The 23,357-nt window shown below is 44.6% G+C and overlaps 1 protein-coding gene across 1 annotated transcript in view; it reads left to right on the top strand.

The window, feature by feature from the left end:
- Positions 1–13,629: 13,629 nt before the first annotated feature.
- The window catches only part of Snd1 (staphylococcal nuclease and tudor domain containing 1), a 403,901-nt gene continuing 394,173 nt past the window's right edge, over positions 13,630–23,357 (top strand). Inside the window, exon 1 of the mRNA XM_041675559.1 lies at positions 13,630–13,937. Within this exon, the coding sequence (XP_041531493.1) occupies positions 13,860–13,937 (78 nt within the window). The 5' untranslated portion in view covers positions 13,630–13,859. The remainder of the gene's footprint in view (positions 13,938–23,357) is intronic.

Here is a 23,357-nt window from a genome sequence, read left to right on the forward strand (position 1 = left end):
TAAAAACCAATTAAACAAAAAGAAGTCACTCTTTTTTTATTGATTTTATTGAGCTCTACATTTTTCTCTGCTCCCTATTGTTCTTTTGGTCCCTGCCCTAGCCACGCCCACTCCTTTTAACTCCTGACCTCCGCCTTGCCTGCTCTCTTCCTGCTTTTCCTCTCACATGGGGCTTTTGCCTCTCTCTCTCCTCTCTCTCCCTTCTTTTCTCTCTCTCTTCTCCTCTCTCTCTCTCTCTCTCCTTCTCTCTCTCTCTCTCTCTCTCTCTCCCTTCCCCTTTTTAATAAACATTTATGGCTATTTCCTGTGTTTATATGTCTGACCCGCCGCCACCGCCGCCGACTGTAGTCGCTTGCTCACCCGCCGGAGTTTGCTGCGGGGCAGGGGGACCCCAAGGGATATTTTTAAAGAATAAGACTCCCCTCCCTGCCTCTCCCCATCCCTTCAACCCTCTCCCATGCTCCCCATGCTCCCAATTTACTCAGGGGATCTTGTCTTTTTCTACTTCCCATGTAGATTAGATTTATGTAAATCTCTCTTAGTGTCCTCATTGTTGTCTAAGTTCTCTGGGATTGTAATTTGTGGGCTGGTTTTCTTTGCTTTATGTTTAAAAACTACCTATGAGTGAGTACATGTGATAATTGTCTTTCTGTGTCTGGGTTACCTCATTCAATATGATGTTTTCTAGATACATCCATTTGCCTGCAAATTTCAAGATGTCGTTATTGTTTTCTTATGTGTAGTACTCCATTGTGTAAATGTACCACATTTTCCTTATCCATTCTTCGGTCAAGGAGCATTTAGGTTGTTTCCAAGTTTTGGCTATGACAAACAATGCTGCTATGAACATAGTTGAGCACATTTCCTTGTGGCACAATTGAGCATCCTTTGGATATATACCCCAAAGTGGTATTGCTGAATTTATTTATTTATTTATTTATTGGTTTTTCGAGCCAGGCTTTCTCCATAGCTTTGGAGACTGTTCTGTAACTAACTCTTAGACCAGGCCTTGAACTCACAGAGATCTATCTGCCCTACCTCCATCCCCAGCTCTGTTTGTCTTTTTGACTTTCAGTGGTTTTAAATTCTCCAGATCGTCACCATCTCCAAGCTGATTAGGAGCTAGATCCTAGGTACCCTAAGTTCACTTCTGGGCACTCTTTCTTCATTATCTCATCCAATTTCACAGCAGTCCATTTTACAGATGAGGAAAGTGAGACTCAGAGATGGGAAGCAACTTGCAAGTTTCACAAGGACTAAGTTTCACAATCACATCGTGACAGCCACACTCCTGTCAACCCTTAGGCCACATTTGTTTTGAACTCTTTTCATTCTGCCCTAAGACAAATATTTCTTGAGCTGTCCCTGTTATGGTTTTGGTCCCTTTAAGAGACAAGCCACACCCATTCCCCTCCCCATCTGCTGAGGCAGGATGATCTTCAGCTTCCGGCCTGAGCTCGTTCTCTTTTCCATCTTCCTCTCAGAGAGGCAGCTTCGCTTCTGCCTCTCTCCCCACTTCTCTGCTTCCCCCCTTCTCTGTCTCTTTCTCCTCTTCTCTCTCTCTCTCTCTCTCTCTCTCTCTCTCTCCCTCTCTCTCTGTCCCCCCCTTCACCCTTCCTCCTCCATAACCCCCTGAATAAACATTCAACCTCACCCTGCATGTCGGGTCTATCCATGTTTCTGTCTTCTGCCCGCCCACCATGTGTCTCCCTGCCTGGGACCAGCCACTGCTCAGGGACCAGCAGCCATCTCTGCCTGGGGCCCACTGCCTGCTGCCACATGGCCTGCCACCACTGTTCTGGGACCAGCAGCTGTCTCTGCCTGGGACTGGTTGCTCCCAGGGCCTGCTGTCTGCCGCCACATGGCCCTCCGCCACCGCTCAGGCCGCCGCTCTGGGACCGGCAGCCATTTCTGCCTGGGACTGGCTGCTCCCAGGGCCCGCTGCCTGCCACCACATGGCCCGCCGCCACCATTTGGGACTTACAGCATTTCTGCTGCCTACTGCCACGGGGATCTTGGAGCATTTTTAAAAAAGAACAACAGTCCCAAAATAGAGTCATCAGGTCAAAAGGCTTGAACCATGTTTAAAAGCTTTTATTCAAGGTTATACTCCATCCACTCTGAACCAGTGCTGTCAGGACAGGATTTTATTTTTTGAGGCAGGCCTCCAACTTCTGGTCCTCCCCCTTCAGCTTCCTGAGTGTTAAAATTCCAGGTGTGTATCACTATGCTTGCCTCAAAATCCTCCTGCATCCCCATTCACTCATGCTGGGGGCTGAACTCAAGATCTTGAGTGTAACCAACAATGAACCATTGAGCTACATCCCAAACTAGAAGAAATAAGTGGAGCGCCAGAATCATGGCGAGTTTAAGGAATCCAATTTTAAGGCTCCTCTGTAAAACTTCATTCACAAAGATGGTCTGTGTTATTGAATGCCTACACATTAACCTCTTCACTTGGTTCACTTACACTATTTTAGAAGGTTTAGTTTTCTCTTTTTGATGTGTTTTGATTGTGGGTGGGAATAATTCAGTGTTTGGGGACTATTTTTTGTGTATTCACATGCATAGTGTGTGTGTGTGTGTGTGTGTGTGTGTGTGTGTGTGTGTTGCATGCACATGGTATGCAGGTTGCCCAGAGGCCAGAGGAAGAGATCTGTAGTTTTCCTTTATAGCTCCTAGTCTAATTCTTCAAAGCAGGGGTTCTCAACCTTCCTGATGCTGTGACTTTTAATGTTTTCCCTATGGATGACCCCAACCATCGTTATCTCATTGCTGCTTCATAACTATAATTTACTACTGTTATGAATTATAATGTGAGTATCTGATATACATCCAATCCCTGTGAAAGGGTTGCTCTGCCTCCAAAAGGGTCATGACCCACAGGTCGAGAACTACGGCTGTAGAGATAAGTGTTTCTTATTACACCAGAAGTTTTTAGCTAGGCTGGCCAGGCAGAAAGCTCCCGGGATCTGGCTGTCTCTACCCGCTAATCTGGAGTTAGACACATGCACAGCTATGCCTGGCTTTTCACATGGGTTCTTGGGGATTCCAGGTCAGGTCTTTTCCATGCTTGCACAGTGAGAACTGAATCACCTCCTTAGCCCTGGTCCTATTTTTTAAAGCAAAGTTCTTCTTTTATAATGATTACTCTTTTTCTACCATGTAATTTTCACTAACTTGCAATCCAAAAATATTTCATTAGGTTTTTGCATGGACTTAATACAAGAGAAGTCATATTTCTTGATCTCTTAAAAAACTTTGGAGCCGGGCGGTGATGGTGCATTCCTTTAATCCAATCCCAGAGATGAGTGGATCTCTGTAAGTTCAAGGCCAGCCTGGTCTACAAGAGCTAGTTCCAGGACAGGCTCCAAAGCTACAGAGAAACCCTGTCTCAAAAAACCAAAACAAAACAAAACACAAAAAACAACAACAAAAAACTTTAAAATATTGCCTGTTGTAGTTTTTTTAGATAGTTATGTAATAAATGCCTTAAAAATTCTGTATCAAGGGAAATGGCCGGCTCTTGCCATCAAATACATTTCTTTTGATCCATGAAAATTATATAACCTTACATTATTATTTTTATATTGTCCTCGTTACAAGTATTTCTTTTTTTTTTAAATATTTATTTATTTATTTATTTATTTACTTATTTATTATGTATACAGTATTCCTTCTGCGTGTATGCCTGAAGGCCAGAAGAGGGCACCAGACCTCATTTCAGATGGTTGTGAGCCACCATGTGGTTGCTGGGAATTGAACTCAGGACCTTTGGAAGAGCAGGCAATGCTCTTAACCGCTGAGCCATCTCTCCAGCCCCCACAAGTATTTCTTGCAGACTTCAAATTTAAAATCTACTAGCATAGTGGCTCTCAGCCTTCATAATGCTGTGACTCTTTAATACAGTTCCTTATATTGTAGTGACCCCAAACAGAAAATTATTTCATTGCTGCTTCATAAAGTTTGCTACTGTTATGAATCATAATGTAAATATCTGATATCTGACCCCTATGGGGTTGTGACCAACAAGTTGAGAATCACTTAGCACATTGATAGTACCCTGGAGTTCTAATATTAGAACGTTGGCTCTCAGAAGGTAGAGATTTTGCCTATCTTTGTTTTCTGTTTCAGGGGCAAAGCTCCAGGCAGAGAAACGGCTCAGATGCCTTATGGCGGGAGTCTCATTATCAAAATGTATAAACAACACATAACTCTCTGACTGTTTAGCTTGTTTCAGTTTCGATAGGAAGCTACATGCTATACTCGGAAGCACCCTCAAGAGAGTAACTCTGTTAGCCACTCCCTGCTGAACAATGGGGCTGTGGAATTAAGAACTGTCTCGCTGTCTCACAAAATCTCTTATAGGAATTTATGCCACTCTGAAGCACAAAGAACAGTCTCAGCGATGGTTTGCTGGGTTTGGTGTCTCTGTAGTATTACAGAGGAACGTGGCTCAGTACTTCTCTTCTGGCAGAATGAATCTGGAGATGATCCAGCAAGGGGCACCTGAAATCCACCGTGAGTGGGCCACGCACCTCTTAAGCCGCCCTCTGATCTCTGGCTGTGTCTCAGCTCCACCCTTGCCCTTTGCCTGGAGCAATGGCATGTCTGTCTGTACTCTGGTCTTTAACTGGGGGGCTGCCCCACCCTCACGTTCTAGCCATCAAGCCCCAGGCTCATGTCCCTGCTTCCCCTGCACTCCTGACCTCTTGCTTTGGTAACTCTTAATTCACACAGCTGACATTGCCTTCCTGGTGGGGATCATGCCACCCCAGAGGTTTGATCATTTCAGGTCACTGCCTTCCTTGGAAAGGGCCCCAGGGCCTCTCTTTCATAGAGACTCCTGCTGTCTTCTTATTCTATGTGCTACTTTATCGAAAAGGCTGAGAATATACAATGTGACCACATCAATGTTTTGGTTCTCAAAATATTTGTTTGCTTTTCCTTCCTCAACTTGTTGTCGTTTTTCTATATAAGCAATAAAATAAACCTTACGAGGTTAAACCACACGAACATTTCAATAATCAGGCTGGGGACAGAGCTAAATGACAGAACATTTTCCTAGTGCCTATGACAGTAGGTGCCACGCTCAGCGGTGTCATCTCTGGCTCTCCAGCCTGCTCTGCGGCTTTTGGGTTTGCCAACCTTTTCATTACAAGAGTTATTCCTGGGGCTGGAGGGATGACTCAGTGGTTAAGGGCACTTCCTGCCCTTCCAGAGGACTTGATTCCAGTTCCCATCACCCACATTGGGCTTCCCACAACCAACTGTAGCTTCAGCTTCAGAGGTCTGATGCCCTTTTCTGACTTCCACAGGCATCCACATCCATTCTATACACACACACACACACACACACACACACACACACCCTGTCTCGAAAATCCAAAAAAAAAATTTAAAGTTAGTTCTTAAATCAGCAGAGACAGATAGATTTAGTGACACATTCTTTTAGATTGTTTCTCCAGAGAAACTTAATAGCATCTGGTATAAGACAGGTGTTGGAGGAACAAACTTTTGTACTCACTTCTGTACTGTACGTATATGCATTCATGTGTATGTGTGGATATGTTCATGCATGTGTGAGAGAACAGCCTGAGGTGCTGGAAACTATCAGGTTTACCTCGTCAGCCACCAAGCTCCAGAGGTTGCAGCACAGCTGCAAGTCCACTTGTGTGCCACCAGGCCTGGCTTTTTATGTGGCTTACGGAACAAGTGGCTTATCAACTGTCATTCCCCCAGACCAGGAAGAACAAATCATGAAAATAATTTTTTTAAATTAGTTCTATGGTTTCCAAAATTGGGTGTCTAATTTAATTAACTATAAACCTACTAGCTACTATGTCTCTTATTAAAAAAAAAATTATACATGTAGTCTATGTGGTGGTGTGACAATACACCTAATATCTTTAGATACTCCTAAAGAATCCTAGTTTTACTCGAACACATATATGATAACATCAAACAGATTTGTCCAAGTAACAAGCATTGCCTAGGTGACTGATCTGAATTTCATGAAGTAGTAAGAGAAAACATCGAGGACCAGGATTCAAACTTCCAAGCCAAGTGCGGCAGATGCGTCCTACAGAGTGACGAGTTTTGAGTGGAACCCAGAGCAAGGGAAGACTGCGCAGCTGGTCCAGGCTGCCCTGTAAACTTTCTGTCCCGTGGCCACAGAGTTCAGCAGACCAATGGTGCTTGAGCATCAGTGGCAGACAGTCATGCTGTCAAGTGAATCTTACAGAATCATAGGCCGGATCATTGGAGTACTGCAACAAGGTCTCTGAGAATAATAAGCTGTCATTTGGCCTGTAACTGGGCTTCAACACGGACTAAATGTTTAACCTTGGACCACTAGATGATTATGCAGCCTGAGTAGTCCATCAAATCCCAGTAAATATCTGACCAACCAGGTCATAAAGTTAGCTATCTATACCTATAGTGCCTATAGCAGCACTGCGTCATCAAATATATGCATCTATGTGTATATGTATGTATGTGTACACACACATACTTGGCCAGGTTAAAGTAGGCCTCGAAGGCACACTTAATCTGCACGAACAAGCTCCATTGTCCCACGCCCCTATTCTTGCTGTTCTGCCTTCTGGTTCCTAGCTGCACGTATGGCCTTACAGGCAATTCTCTCTTACAACAGGTGGAAGTGGAAGAGAGGATTCAGGTCTGGGTACCAGTAGCTATGTTCCATATGCAAGAAACCAGAAGTCAACTGGTTGCATCTGCCCACTCCCTTCTCCTGGAATTTTTTTTTTTTTCAAGACAGGGTTTCTCTGTAATTTTGGAGCCTGTCCTGGAACTAGCTCTTGTAGATCAGGATGGCCTCGAACTCACAGTATCCGCCTGCCTCTGCCTCCTGAGTGCTGGGATTAAAGGCATGCGCCACCACCGTCTGGTCTTTGGGAATTCTTGTAGGACAGTGATGAATATAATAAATCCACTCAATTTTCGGGGCGGTGCACCTACTTGATTATTTTGTATGGAAGGAGAAATGGCCAAACATTCAACCATTTACCAATTTATGAGTCGTGGCCAATTATATGGAGCCCAAATACTAGAAGGGTAGTGGTCGGATTCCTCAGGATAGAATAGATGCTCCAGATCACTGTTCCATACCGCATGCTGTTTCTTCTATGGTTGGGATGAAGCAGTCTGATAATGTCTTCTTAAACCTGGCTGTGTGTGAAATCTTCAGAGTTAATTTCGTAAGTTCACTTCCATGGACTCTTTCCAATGTGACTCAGTATTAAGACGAACTTGAGTAGCCCTCCAGAATATGCTCAGAACAGTTTTTCTGGTAGAATGACTACCAATAGGTGGAAAATTAGATAATAAGGAAAGCCATTGTCTTTGGCTGTTACATGAGAGAGAGACAAATTTTTATATTCTTTAGGCCACTAAGTAATATAGTGACCTATATTAGTTCTTTTGCTTTAATGGCTAGCCTGTCCTACGTGAAATTAAGACACACATGGTTTCTTGAGAAGAGGAAGAAATAGAGTCATAGACTACTGTAAACAGGAGTTAATTTATTTATTTATTTATTTATTTATTTTGGTTTTTCGAGTCAGGGTTTCTCTGTAGCTATGGCCCCTGTCCTGGAACTAGCTCTTGTAGTCCAGGTTGGCCTCAAAGTCACAAAGATCTGCCTGCCTCTGCCTCCCGAGTGCTGGGATTAAAGGCGTGTGCCACCACTGCCCGGTGCAGGAGTTAAAAATTATTCATGTCCCAATGAGTTATTCTATGTCTAATTTATTCAATGAGTTGTTGGTGAGGTGACTCATTGGTTAAAAGCACTTGCTGCTCTTGCAGAGAACCTGGGTTCAGTTCCCAGCACCCAGATGATAGCTTACAACCATCCACAACTCCAGTTCCAGGGGATCCAGCATTCTCTTCTGGCCTCTGTGGGCAGTAGGCATGTAGGACATCTACATGCATGCAGACAAAACATTTATACACCTAGAACATAAATAAATTAATTAAAAATTGTTCAATGATAACAACCCTCTCTGTAATCTCATTTTCTATTCTAAATATCCTCAATACTTATAGAATAAGAGAAATAAGACTGTCTCCATCTTCTATGCAGACATGTGAACCAATTAAAAATTTAGTTTTCATTGCAGCCGCAAATTTGATATCCTTGAATTTCTAATCCTCCTGGCTCAACCTCCTGAGTGCTAGTGACCACACCTAGTTTTATGCAGTGGTAGGGATCAAACCCAGGGCTTCGTGCATGTTAGTCAGGCATAGTATCAACTGAGCTATATTCCCAGATTCTGTTTTGGTTGTTTTTTTTGAGACAAGGTCTCTATTGCCTATACTACCCTGGAACTCACTATATAGCTCAGGTTGCCCTCAAATTCATAGTAACCCTCTTGCCTTAGCTCACTATTGAGATTACAGGAATGAAAGAAAGCAATGCTAGGCCAACAAGGGACATAAATGTTAATGACTCACAGGAGCTTATTATAATAAAGTTTAGGTCAGTTCAACCACTACATAAATAACTATAGTACCAGGAGGCTACAGAGCACATCACTTGGGAAAAGTATTTTTCAAAGGGTCTGGGTAAACAGGGATGGGAGAATTCATTTCTGGTTGGAGGGGGAACTGTGTCTGAACTGAGCAATAAGTGGCTGAGAGTGTGTTTGGAGTGAGTTCCATAGTAGAGCTAGAACTGTTGGAACCATTGTGAACAACCAAGGCCAGGAATCCCTGCTCTGCATCTCCCTGAAAGGCAGTTGAGGGAGTCTGCCTTAGAAGGGAGACACGGAGCCAGCAATGTTAAAACACAAGCTTTCTGCTTTTGGATCCTGGAGAGTATGAGGGACCGGGATTCTACTTTGAAGAAGGTATGAGATAGGGAATAAGTCAGAGTCCTAAGAGGGCAGAATAGAGCTAGAAGTAAAGAAGAGGTCCAGTGTTGAGGGCACCTTAGTACTCATTCTTGATTTCTTCTTCATTTACTCATTCTTGATTTCTTCCGCCTTTTCAATCTAAATGCCATCTCTGTTGCCTCTGCAGTGAGAAGAGGCCAGGCCTTGCAGTAGGTACTTCCAAGAAAACTAATGCTTTCCTGATTAAAAAAATGTGGTTTTTCAAGGCAGGGTTTCCCTCTAGCTTCGGAACCTGTCCTGAAACTCGCTCTGTAGACCAGACCTGCCTCTGCCTCCCGAGTGCTGGGATTAAAGGCATGAGCCACCACCTCTTGGCTATGGGCAGCTATTTCTGGTACTGACCCTGCCTCCTCTTTTTCTTCCAGTGCATGGAGCTGAAGCAGCTCCTCTGCAGCTCTGAGAGACAAGCCAAGAGAGCTCAGGTGCTTTACTGGCATGGCTGTGTCTCTGAACATGTACTTCTCACTCGTTGATCTGTGAGGGGAAAAGTATGCTTATCTTGAAGTTAACAGAGCTTGCTATTGTCTGGTGAAGCCTCTGTAACTGAGTTTGCTAATCACTGGCTTCCATGTTCCAGGGATAGAAAGAAATGCTCAGGTTTCATTCTTGCTTGGCCATCTTTAGAGACTCCCTACAACAAAGGTGGCACCATTGTCTGGAGATCTGCGCATGTTCTTGTCTTTAGAAATCTGGATAGCAGGCAGGCTACAGTGAAAACTCAACAGTGCTCAAAGCCAACAGCTGCAGCAGGAGTAAAACTGTATAATTGTACAAGACTATAGACCACCAAGGTTGGATGCCATTCAGAGGGATGAAACAAAGGTTGAATTTGCCACCAAGTAGCAGAAAGACTAGGTTCAAAGTTGACCAACTGCAAGTTTTGTAACCATTACTCAACTCACATAGACGAGTTTTATACCTCCATGAATCCTTCACATAATAATTAAGACAAGGCAACGTATCTTCCTTGGGTTAGTAAAAAATTGCACCACAAGGCTTACAAAATATTTATATCTCAAAGAATAGGATAAATTGTCTTTTTTTGTTTGGTTGGTTTTTTTGAGACAGAGTCTTGCTATGGAACCCTGACTGACCTGGCATTTGTCACGTAGACCAAGTTGGCCTCGAACTTGTAAAAATCCTCCTGTTTCAGTTTCCCAGTGCTGGGACTAGAGATGCATGAGCTATCATGCCTGGCTCACTTTCTCTCTGTCTCTCTCTCTCTCTTTCTCTCTCTCTCCCTTGCTCCCCTCCCTGCCTCTCCCTTCCTCTTCAACCCTCTCCCAAGGTCCCCATGCTCCCAATTTACTCAGGAGATCTTGTCTTTTTCTACTTCCCTTGTAGATTAGATCTATATATATCTCTCTTAGGGTCCTCATTGTTGTCTAGGTTCTCTGGGATTGTGATTTGTAAGCTGGTCGTTCCCTCTCCTTCCTTATTTTTCTTAAAACAGAATTTGAGTTCCACTTCTAATGTTATAAAGCAAAATCTTTGGACTGGTTCCTTAGAAATTTGCTTTAAAGCAGAAAGTGCTATTACATACCTCCAATCCCAGGTCTCAGGAGGCTGAGACAGGAAAGTTGATAGTTTGGGGCTATTCTGAGACACTTGGGGAGATCCCATCTCACAAACCATTATAAGAAGAAAAAAGGTGATTTATGCCATTATGCAGTTATTTTTTTTAGGCTTTTATTTTATTTTTTACTTGTTTGGTTGTTTTCCTTGCACATATGTGTACCATGTTAAGTGCAGTGTCAATGGAGGCCAGAAGTGGGTATGAGATTCCCTGGATTGAAGTTATAGACAATTGTAAGCTGCCATGTGGGTGCTGGGAAATTGAACTCAGGTCCTTTGAGTCAGTGCCCTTAACCTCTGAGCTACCTCTCCAGAATGAACTTTTTTATAAATGATATGTTTTTATTTTATGTGCTTTGGTGTTTTGGCTGCATGCATTTGTGTGCCATTATGCACTTTAATCAGGTATGGATACACGAGGCATCTATAAACCCTTTAAAAACTTACATAAAAGATCCTGGTGACAGACACCATAGCAAGACTAAAATTTAATGACCTAGTTGGGCAGTGTGTGACACAATAGTTACAAGCAATGTGAGCTAAATTAATTAAAATGAAATAACATTAACAATTCACTTCCTCGGTTGCACTTGCAACATCTCCAGTGCTCATTAGCTACAGCCGGCTGGTGGCTACCATGCTGGACAGAGCACAACGAGAACATTTCCATTACTGTGGAAAGTTCTAGACAGTCCGATCTAGACTTTGTGGGGGCTTCCCTATAAATAAATAAACACTAGAACCATAAAAGAAAGAGAGGAATAAGTGTCTGAGAAGTAGTTCGGGGCCAGATGTGCTGTGCTAAGGAGTTGAATTTTGTTCTGAAGTTGAGGGATTGGCATGACTGAAAAATGCATTACAGTAAGAACAAGGGGCAATGGTGCAGAGGGCTGAATGACGCTGAAGGTAGACTGAAGAAAGGAGACAGAAGGCTCACACAGAGTGCTGTTTTTCCCATGGAGGTTGATTGGAGAATTAAACATCTTTGTCTGGGCTCTGGATTCTATAAAAGCAAGCAGAGGATGAGGAGGTATGTTTGTCTACCAGAGAAGCAGGCAAATACCTGAGATCAGACTATGTGTGGTCGACAGTTCTAGTCACATCTTGACTCCATCCCTTAAAATCCTGGCCTAGCGTTGCTTAATAAAAAAAAATTTAAGCCAGGCGGTGGTGGTGCCTTTAATCCCAGCACTTGGGAAGCAGAGGCAGGCGGATCTCTGTGAGTTCGAGGCCAGCATGGTCTACAAGAGCTAGTTCCAAAACATGCTCTTAAAAAAAAAAAAGATTTTAGAAAAGGGCTGGAGAGATGGCTTAGAGGTTAAGAGCACTGGCTGCTCTACTAAAGGTCCTGAGTTCAATTCCCAGCACCCACATGGTGGCTCACAATGATCTGTGATGAGGTCTGGTGCCCTGTTCTTGCCTGCAGGCATACATGAAGATATAACACTATACAAAATAAACAAATAAATCTTTTTAAAAAAATTAAAAATTACATTTCTTTATGTATGTGCGTGGTGTGTGTGTGCACGTGCATGTCACAGTTTGCATGAAGGGTCAGAGGACGACTTGCAAGAGTTGCTTTTCTCATTCCACCGTGTAAGTCCTAGGGATCGAACTCAGGTCAACAGGCTTCCATGCAAGCACCTGTACCTGTGGAGCCATCTTGAGGTCCCTGTTCACTTTAAAACAGACAAAACATCAATGCCCTCCTTTGAAGAAACAGATTGTAAGTACCTTGTAGGCTTGTCCCAAGGACTAAATTACATATTGTAGGGGAAAAGTATGTAGCAGTGTATTTTGTGCACGCTTCTGCGCCATACAATTTGGTTGTTAGTATTGACTTGCATGATCAATGGTTGTGAAGAAATAGAAAATTAATACAAGTCAAAAGAGAATGAAGTGGATGAGTATGGAAGAAGAACAGTAATTATGATCAGAAAGTGAGATGTTTGGAATTACAGTTTCAACTATAAATTGATACTATTTCAAATGTTCTGGAGGGTGGCTAAACTGCTACAAAGGTCAAATTCACTAGAGTTGAGGACCCGGATTGAGAGAACAGGACACTGGCCAAGCCCTCATCAATACTGATAAAGTATATAATCCGGTGGAGTGTACTAGTAAAGACCGCTTTGCGTTTTTGAACAGGGTGCACTCATGATCAGGAACACTCGACTTTAGAGATAAAGAAAGATGCTAACCTCAAAACTTGATTCTGATGTGAGGAACCGGTGAATACACAACTTCTTTAAAAAAGTTATAGTGAAAAGTATCTTTAGCGTAAGGCCAGGTTTCATTATTAAATAATACATACAAAGACCTATGCTTTACAAAAGGGCACTCCAAGTATATAAATTCTCCCTAAACATCCAATTGGATATGACTTTCCTGTCCCACTTCAATATCGTTACCTAAATTGTTGAGGACAGGAGTGAGGTAAGGGGTTTTCTGCCCAGTTCTGGGATGGCACATCCCAAGGCTTTTCCAAGCTCAGCTGGAGCAGCAAAGAAATCAGAAAACGAGGTCATTCTCCGCGTGAACAGGACGCGTCATTCCGCTATTCCTTCCATCAACAAACATTAGCAGAGCTCACTTTACCCCAGTGGTAAAGATCCGCGGCCGTTTTCCGAGTCAAGACCAACATCAGCAGGTTGCCCAATGACTGCGACTTTCCAAAGTCGCCTCTACTCTGCAGAGGGGAAACGCCGGAGCTCCGAGAGCAACCTGCACTGAGACTCCCTGGGTCCAGGACCAGAGGCCTGGTGCTCAGACAGGGTGTGCAGGTATTTCACGTGCCCGCTTTGCCGCCGGAGGGGCGGGGCGGGGCGGGGGCGGGGCCAGGCAGGAGGGCGCGACCGGCCCCGCCTTCGGTGCTCCCATGGCTCCCCGCGCCCCACGGCCAGATGCTGACGTGTCCTTTCCTTCCCACTACACCTCCCGACAGCACTGTCTCAGACTTCCCCGGAAGTCCCGCCCTACAGTTCGCCCGTCACCGCAAATCAGCTCTTTCAGCGCTTCCTGGAGCTCCCCACCCTTTTTGGAACCAAGGGGCGGGGCTTCACGAACAGCGTGCCTATTGGCTTGAGGTCCGGCGGGTTCTGGACGCTAATTGGCCGGAGGGCGGTGGCGCTCTGGCACGCTTGCGCGGCGAGTAGAACGTGTGGCGGCGGCGAAGATCGCGTCTCCTCTTTTGCTCTCAGTCCTGCTGCTGCTTTAGTGTGCGCCTGGCGCCTCCATCCAGTCCGCCGTCGGTAGCCTGTCGCCTGCCTGCCTGCTCCTCGTCGCTGCAACCTCTCCCCAGCGCCGACACCTATCCTGACACCTCCAGCCCGGCCGGCCGCCCCACTCGCTGCCCTTCCAGCTCCACACATGGCCTCCTCCGCGCAGAGCGGCGGCTCCTCCGGGGGACCCGCGGTCCCCACCGTGCAGCGGGGCATCGTCAAGATGGTGAGAGCGGGGCCCCAGACCCGGACCCCTCTGTCGCCTTGGAGCGGGAGTCAGGCATTGACTCCTTCCCCTTCCGTCAGCCTGCATGGTCTCAGTTCGCCTTTCCTCTGCCCCTTCCTCACTCTCCACCCACTCCGAATCTTCACCTGGCAGAACCCCGCACGAACTCCCCTTGACTTTTGCCTTCTGGTCACCCTGTCATGGGTTCGGTCACAGTGATTCTCCTGATCGCGGCTTTCGGAGCCCCTGGCTGTTTACCAGAAGCAGATCTGTTACTGATACATTAACGGAGATAGTTCATGGATAGTTCTTCCCATCCCCCTCTTTCGGTCCATTTTGACTTATGCCGATCAGTTCGCTGTTTTCCGAGATCCTGACATCTTTTCTTTCCTGGAACCCCAGGAATGCTTAGCTGTCATGAAGTTTTTCTGTTTCCACTGACTCTCAGTTACTTACACAAAGTTTTCTCAACTTTCTCTCTGTGTCCAGTTTGTAAGGCCTGAAAGCTTTTGATCTTTGCATACTTTTGCCTTAGGCTGGCAGGGATCTTATGTTAATTAGTATTTCCTCACTTCCTAAGGGTAAAGAGACTTGTTTTAAAGAAGGCCAGTGCCTTGCCTTAAGGGCACATGGCAGTTTGGATTGGAGCCAATAACCAGAGCCCAGGTGTTCAGATTCCCTGTGTAGGACTCTAACCTGTACAGATCCTGCCCACTTGCGTACCTTCACTTTCTTCATTCGGAATTTTGAATTCTATCACCCTCACTCCCACGCTAATTTTTTTTTTTTTTTTTTGGTTTTTTGAGACAGGGTTTCTCTGTGGCTTTGTAGCCTGTTCTGGAACTAGCTCTGTAGACCAGGCTGGTCTAGAACTCACAGAGATCCGCCTGCCTCTGCCTCTCGAGTGCTGGGATTAAAGGCATGCGCCACCATCGCCCGGCTTTCCCATGCTAATTTTGTAGCACAAATCTGTTTTATTTTTTTATATGATCTGTCCTTTTTAACCGCGCCCCCCCCACCACAATGAGCTCTGACTTTTCTTGTTTGTTAACAACAGGTTTTCAGATTGAGATGACTGTACTCTTTTAGATTGCTTTTCATATCATAACTTCAATTTTTCCCTCCAGAGTGGAAGATATTTTTTTCCTCAAAGAGCCAGTTTTTAAACAATCCTTTTGCTGTCCTATTGTCTTTCACAGAGTTAATATTTTCTTTAGGGGAACCTGAAAAGGTGGCTCTGGATAAAAGTGCTTGCTGTGCAATCATGAGGACCTGGGTTCAAATCTTTTAGAATCCACATTCAAGCTGGACATGGCCGTTCCAGTTCCTGTAACCTAAGCGTTATCCAGGGAATAAGGTGAAGAGTGATAGAGAAAGATAGAGATGTTCTCCTATGTTCCAGTAGCCTTATATGGCCTCTGCATGAGCACTCAGGCACATGTTCCCTAACATACACCCAAGTATGTATACAAACATGTGCCACTCTCAGACACAAGTATTTTGCAGCTTATGTGTGTAAATTCAATCTCCAGATTCCTAGAATGCTAACGTCTTCATTTCTTAGATAAATCTCAGCTATCAGCTGAGATTTCTTGGGATATGCAGTATTGCCTTATTGCCTTTTCTGTTTATGTACAGACAGTCAGAATTCATTAGAAGTAATAGGGAATTTCCAAGGTCCATGTTTTCTCTCTGAAATTTTGACTCTTGAAAGAATTTTCCTGAAGTGCTTCCTCTTTCATTACCCTTTTCATTCACACTGGTCTTCTCTTCATTACAGGAACAGAGTATCGCTTAGCTGTCCGGCGTGGTTTTGGTGGCCTGCAGTGGATTTTTTAGTTTTCTTACTAAGGCTTGACTTTTTCTTAAAGGCGGCCCTTTTGTAGGAGGGGAGTTGTAGGAAGCTGAACCTATTTTTGCTTCCAACAATGTTGGCAGCCTCCAGGGTATTTCCCCTGTGGATACTATATTATCAGTGGTCACTCACGTCTTCAGCTGGGTTCTCTCTGCATTTCATCTGTATCATCTGGTAAGCAGATGTCTAGTCTGAGGCTCAGATAGGCTCATTTACCCAGGTACCTTTTTTATTAGTAAATAGAGGCAGAGGCGAAACTTGAACCCAGGTCTGCCTGCCACAACACAAGCTAGTATAAACTGCTGTGGGGCCTGACTCCAGGACTCTAGGACTCCAGGGTATTACTTTCTAACATGAAGGGTGGGGCCGGTAATGCATGACCACAAATTATAGAACAGTGGAAGCTGACTGTAATTGAGTTGAGAAAAGATTAGGTGCTGTTCCATGACTTGCTGGTTGCTGCTGTTGTGGTTGTGTGACTTCATTTGGTGTGTATGGTTGCCGTGTGCTTAGGAGTATTTGTTGTGTGGCATTTAAAATTCAGTGATTTGAGCAGTCTGTACCGGGGCATGGGCTGCTGCACGCCCTGCCCACACTGAAGAGGGTGGGTGGGTGAGTTACCAGCAGCAGATTTGTGTCCGGTTTAGAGGCTTGTCTGGGATGAACAATCAACCAGTGGTAAATTGCTCTCTGAAGCTCTTCTGCTAAGCGAAGTTGTATTTTCTTGGAGAGTAATAGTTTCCAGTGGTACTAGAAACTGCTTTGTAAGAAGTCTGCGAAGGAGGGTGGAGAGCTTTCTTGCAGGTATTGACAGAAAACAGAGATGCTGCTTTCTTCGGCCTTTTGGAAGGGTGCAGAAATTGGAACACTGAGTAGTCGAAGGTGTGTTTTTGAGTGGGAGCATTCAGGTCCTGTGCACTGGGCTGATCTGAGGGTCAGAAATAGTTGATGGTAGAAGTCGTTTTTCAGTGAGGAGTAGTTCTCTCTCTCTTCTCTCTTCTCTCTCTCTCTCTCTCTCTCTCTCTCCCTCTCTCCTCTCTCCTCCCTCTCTTCTCTTCTCTTCTCTCTCTCTCTCTCTCTCTCTCTCTCTCACACACACACACACACACACACACACACACACACACACTAGTATTTAAAAAAACCAACTGTGATGCCAGTGGCTGTATGTACTTTCTAGATTGGGGAAAGATGGTTGGTTCTGGAGTATCCTATGGAAGAAGTGGGCAATAAGCTGACACAAGCTTTATGGAGCTATCTTGTTACTCAGGTTGAGGGAAAAATGAACACAGATTTCTGTGTTTTGAGTTGGGATACTAGCAGTGATGCAGGTGGGCAGAAATGCAGCTCAAGAAATTACATGTTTCTGTCATATCCGATCTTATTCTTGAACCTGTGAAAGCTCCCCGCTCTGAGTCTCTGAATACTATGCTAGACTTTCCTCTAGCTGTGACAGAACGTGTCTGCAGATGTTCCATAGGTGAGGTTTGGTCATCCCCTTAGTGGCTACTTAGAAAAGGCTGTCTTTGGCTTTACTGACCTAGTTACCTTTAGCTCTGAATTTTGGTGTTTGCGTGCGCACCTCCTCAGGCAGGCGCACATGACAGCTGTAGAATGAGGCGTGTTCTTCCGTGCCTGTTGCAAGCAGATGTGGAAGTAGCTTACCAGTTACTGCACGGTGTGGAAGGCTGGAGGGTTGTGGAGTCCCGCACTCACTCTCTCGGAAGGGGAAAGGACCCTTGGTTAGTCTTCAGAGTGAATGACCTTAGCTTGCTGTTTCCATAAGCATTCTCGCTGCCAGTTTGTTGTGAAGTGTAAATTTCCTCCCAGGTAGCTTTGTGGACATTTCTTTGAAGTATAGCCTGTAGAAGATTGTTTCTAAAATTGAGTTCATTATACTTAAATGTATTTTAGACTTCTGCACTAAGAGGTGTGTTTCTTTTGAGATTTGAGTGGGGACAGAGTAGCCTGTTGATGTTGACTTGCTTGACTTTTCTGTTTTTAAGACAGAGTCTCCTGTGACCAGGTTGTCGTCAAACTCCTGTGTCCTCGGACTTCCCATCCTCCTGCCTCCGCCTCAGTGCTGCGATTACCAGCATGCACCACACAGGTGGCTTTTGAGTTGCTTCCTTCGGTATGTGCTTATTTTACGTAGGATAAACAAAAACATCCCTGTTGCTGAGCTACTTCAGATACCCTTGTTTACCATTCAGAAGTATAGGGTAGCTGGAAAGTCTTTTTGAGGAGTCAATGTGCACAGAAGTAGAATAAGGATACTTTTCCCTGTAGGTTTGACATTGCCCATTTTCCAGTGGTTATGCATGGGAGGTTTCAATCAAGATCAGTAAAGGAACACAAAGTTATTCTTGTATCTTGAACACTTTCTGAGATTTTTCAGTGAAAATGAAGCATCCCTCTGGCTCTAGTTATGCTGATAGTAGTGCTGCCACGGAACTCAATAAATAGTAAATAATTATATTCCGCCCTACCCCTGGACAGGTGAAGCACTATGTTGATTGGTCAGGCTGGCCTCAAACTTGTGGCAGTCCTTCTGCCTTTTCCTCCTGAGAGCTGGGAATGTGGGCATGTGCCCCTATGCCAGGCTTTGTGATACTTTTTTTTATTGAACATTTAGTTTTTGTTCAAGCTCTATCTGGGCATTGGGTTTTTATCCTATGGCTCATGGAGGAGTCAGACAGTAAAGAAGGGAATAAGTAAGCATCTAATGGAGCATAGTGAATTCACATGGTGGACTACAACAGGGTGGTTGGGAGCAAGAGCGAGGTGATTCCTTTAAATAGTGTGTTTAGGAAAGAATTCTCTCAGTTGGCGTTTGCACTGAAATCTATTGGACATCAAAGAGCCAACCACAAGGGAAGTGTTTCCAGCAGAGAAATGACAAGTGCAGAGCTGTGGGGTTTCCACTGATGATTGTTCTCCAGTGTTTTTACAGTAGTTCTTCAGTGTCTTTAAGTTCAGTCTCACACATGCTATGGACTGAACACGAGATATTACATAACGTGTGGTTAAGGCTGGGAAAGGAGCAGGCAGTAGGGGTAGTAATTGCTCCTGTATCCTGGTGAGATCAGAAGCTGACAGTCTACTGAATAAATGCATGGAATGAGAGGCTGAGGTTTGGTTCTTAGGATCAAGAGTTAGGCTGTTTTGACATCCTATGAAATAGTCCACTATTTCCAAGTTTTCCTGTGATGGAAACGGATGAAAACAAATGCTAAAGCAGACAGAATTGGGGATTAAATAGCGTTCACATTCTAAGTAGAAGTTAAGTAGTATCTGTCATTGTTGGTGTTTTTTTTTTTTCTTCAAGACAGGGTTTCCTGGAACTAGCTCTTGTAGACCAGGCTGGCCTCGAACTCCCAGAGATCCGCCTGCCTCTGCTCCCGAGTGCTGGGATTAGAGGCGAGCACCACCACTGTTGGTGTTAATGCTTCTGTTAGCATTAGCTTTTTTAGGGAGTTGAGTGCTGCTACAAGTTCCTTTCAGTACTATTAACCTGGTACACTTTAGTTGTGCCAGTGAAGAGTTTAAACTGATGGTCAGGTGGGCTGGGAAACTGGCTGGAGCACATCTGTGCTCGTTAGGCTGCCTGGGGGCTTTGGTGATCGGTGGACAGTACTTTTTTAATGACTCAATGAAGTTGATTTTTTTTTTTTTTTTTTGGAAACATGTGACATAACCCAGGTTGAGCTCAAACTTGTGATTCTTCTTCCTCAGCCTCCCGAGCATTGGGATTGCAGGCTTGGGACACTGTGGGCTTCTAGCGACTCAAGTCTTGTAGTGTAGATGTAGTCAAATTTTAAGTACTACTGAGAATGGATACATACCCACTTTCTGTTGCTACTTCCTCTCATGGTAGAATGACATATGCTTTTTGTTTTTATGGCTGAATCACTTGTGAGCTTCTAATGCAGATGGAGTGTTGTGGGGTTTCACTTACTTCCAGTGAGACTTAATGTGATAAATTAATATGTTTGTCTCACTTAGCTTTAATGGTTCAAAAATGAACAGTAGTTTCAGTTGGCTTTTATTTTTTTAAATTAGGAAGTCAAGCAACGTGTAGTAAACTTAATGAAATTTTGGTTTCATTTTTAGGTGTTGTGTGTGTGAGAGGGTGGGGATGTCAGTTCTGTACTGCCATGTGGGTCTCAGGGACTGACTCAGGTCAGTAGACTTGGTGACAGGTGCCTTTTCTGAGAGGTGCTGAAGTTTGTGATGTGAATGTAAAGGTGATGAGTGACTTAGAGCAGCATCCTCTCTCACTGAGCTGATGGTGTAGGAAGTGATCTGCTTTGGGTGGTCCTGTGATGTCAGCCTTGCATAATAGACAGGTATTTGGAGAATCTGCCTCAGTTAGTGAAATCCAGTTTATTAATACTGCCCCTGGGAAGCAGAGTGGCAGAGCTCATTGGCCTAGGAGCCAGGAGATCAAAGTTTTGGCCTTCATGCATTTGTTTTGGTTCTTCATCTGAATTTATGTAGACATTCTACTTTAGCCTCAGCTTACCTCCATTCCACAGTGACTCATTGCCTCTAAACCTCTAGTCCCGTAGCGCTGTGTATACCGGGAGCTGGTACATTTCTTTTAGGCACACTGAAACAAAGCTGAGAAATCACAGACCTTATGGCAGGCTTGACTCTGAATTGGTGCTTATCCCTCAGGAAATGTGCTTTCTGTTCCCACTGCTTTTTAATTAAAAACAAACAAAAACACCCCCACCCCTGAGGCAGGGTGTCTCCTGCAATAGTCCTAGCTGACCTGGAACTAGCTTTGAAGACCAAGCTGACCTTGAACACACCAAGCTGCCTGCCTCTGCCTTGCAAGTGCTGGGACTAAAGGGGTGCACCACCACTGCCTGGCTATCCCACTTTTTTTTTTTTAATTTTTTTTATTTTACAGAAGGTGGATTAGTTGAAATCCATTTTTCTAGTGTGGCAGATTAAAGAGTATGAATTAGGCTGATCAAACAGTGTGGATGGAAATTGGTAGAGTGAGGGAGGCACTGGCTTCTTGAGGATCAGCAGGTGGGTACGATTGCTCGCTCTGAGTGGGCTCTATCTCTCCACTCTCCACCTACTTCTGAATGCCCTCGTGTTTCCCTGCAGCAGCAGGCCTTGGTTTATAAAGGGAAGGATAAATGGGAAACTCGAGCAAATAATTAATGGGAGGAGTCTGCTTTTGTCTAGGTCTTTGAGGGACTCCTTGCGTAGAGGTCAGCTGTTATTTTTCTAGACATTTTTTACATATAGGAGTTATCTTTATCTATTTTTCTTATGCTTGGAATTGAGCGCCGAGCCGTTGCTGACCAGGCATGCCTACCTTGAGCTCTATTCCCAGCCATCTTCATCTGTGCATTCTTAGTACTTCCTCTCAGGGTTTCTTTTCAGTTTGCTTATTTTTGCTGTATTTATTCATTCATTCATTCATTTGTGTGTTTATTTATTCTCACTGTGTTGTCCATTCTGGCCGGAAACTCATAATCTTGCCTCCGTTTCAGTAAGTGCCACCTTGCTGGACTTCAGTTTTTGTTTTTAAATAGAAAACCCTTTTTAAATCCTTTCAGGAGAAGACCTCAAGCAAGAAAAATAATCCCTACTTTTTTTAAAGCAGGTCATTGTATGGGGACCACCTTGGAGAAGTACTTAATTAGCATCTGGGGAGGCCTGGGAATTTGTGTCTGGAAAAGCCCCTTCTCTATGATCCTGAGAGGTTCAGTTTGTGATTGGCCTGAGACTGGCATTTGGGACGCACTGATTTGCTTAACTTTGAAACTGTCTTATGTAGCTGAAGGGGCAGGACACATGATGGGTAAGTGCACTTGTAGGGTTGAGTATGCCAGGATTTTGTGAGCGGTTCTCTTCTGGCATTTATTTTGATGGCTTTCGGGATCCTGCATTGCTTTTAATCTATTTAGTATTGGGTTGTCATCAGGGTCCAATTTCAGTGACTGTCAGATGGTGTTCCTGGGTCATCACTGACAGCTGAGAAGTTATTTTATGTGCCTGATTTAGGCAATATGCTCCTTTTAACACTTATCTGCCACTTTCCCTTGTATTTGCATAGATTTCCAAGATCTTCCCATCACTTGGCACCAATATCCTGGCACATTATTGCTACGGAAGTCTTTAGTATCTTTTACAGATATGACAACTTTGAATTCCCACGTTCTGTTCTTGGTTTCTGGAAGTTCTCTCTCCCTTCCCCTCCCCTCCCCTCCCCTCCCCTCCCCTCCCCTCCCCTCCCCTCCCCTCCTCTCCCCTCCCTTTCCCTCTCCTCTCCTCTCCTCTCCTCTCCTCCCCTCTACTCTCTCTCCCTCTCTCTCTCCTACCCATTCTAGGCTATACTGAGGAAAAGCTCGAGTTTTTGGATCTTCTTGCCTCTACCACTCCTGGTTTATGTAGTGCTGGGGATCAAACTCTGCTGGGGCTTCATGCACATGCTCTGCCACCACCTAGTCCCAGCTCCCTTTCATTTTTCTTTCTTGTGTTAATCCGCTGTGTCTCCGAGGTGAACATCAGAGTGGGTGAACATACGGAAGGTGTTAGTTGGGTGGCATGGAAACCACACCCTTCCCTCATATCTTACTCTATGTTTTTCTCCCATCTGGCTGTTTCTGAATTGATTCCCTTTGTTAAAGTTCAGTAATCAAGTAAGCAGAAGAGGTTTTCAAGTTTTTCTAAAAGTTAATAACCCTGGGAAGAGGGTTGTGGGAACTCCAGTGTCTGACAGGTCAGTTAGAAGAGAAACTGAGGCAGAAGAAGCTGTCTGAAGTCAGGTGGAACCACTCTTAACTTTTGTAAGTCCAAGTATGCATGCCAGGACTGAATTGCAGGGCAACCCAAAGAGTGTCTGCAAAGCAATGGAGAATTGCTTGTTGTGGAGAGCCCTGCCCACAATTTGGTATCAGAAGTGTTGGTGTGAATACACAAGAAAAGGTTTTTTTCTCCCCCCCCCTTAGTGTGGGAATTGTGCTAGACGTGGTATCATCAACAATCAGGGAGAGCCTTTGGCCTATAGAAGAGTGTTAGGTCTCCTAGCGCTTCCTGGGGTGGGTGCTGGGAACCAAACCTGAATCCTCTGGAAGAACAGGAAGCACATAATATTACTTTATGTGTGTGAATTTTTATTTATTTATTTATTTTTGATTTTTCAAGACAGGGTTTCTCTGTAGCTTTGGAGCCTGTCCTGGAACTAGCTCTTGTAGTCCAGGCTGACCTAGAACTCACAGAGATTCTCTTGCCTCTGCCTCCCGAGTGCTGGGATTAAAGGCGAGACAGGGTTTCTCTGTGTAGCTTTGGTGCCTGTCCTGGAACTCACTCTGTAGCCTAGGCTGGCTTTGAACTCAGAAATCCATCCAGCTGTCTCTTCCTCCCGAGTGTTGGGATTAAAGGTGTACACCACCTCAACCTGGTTCAGCCAGTGCTCTAACTGCTGAGCCATCTCTCCAGTCCCATGAAGCATTCTTAACCATCGAGCTACCTTCCTAAAATTAATTTTTAAATTTAACGTGCAGGGGCTGGAGAGATGGCTCAGTGGTTAAGAGCAT

The sequence above is a fragment of the Microtus oregoni genome, unplaced genomic scaffold (assembly GCF_018167655.1).
Source record: "Microtus oregoni isolate MIOR12 unplaced genomic scaffold, Mior012 000026F_ref0000081, whole genome shotgun sequence".
NCBI lineage: Eukaryota > Metazoa > Chordata > Mammalia > Rodentia > Cricetidae > Microtus > Microtus oregoni.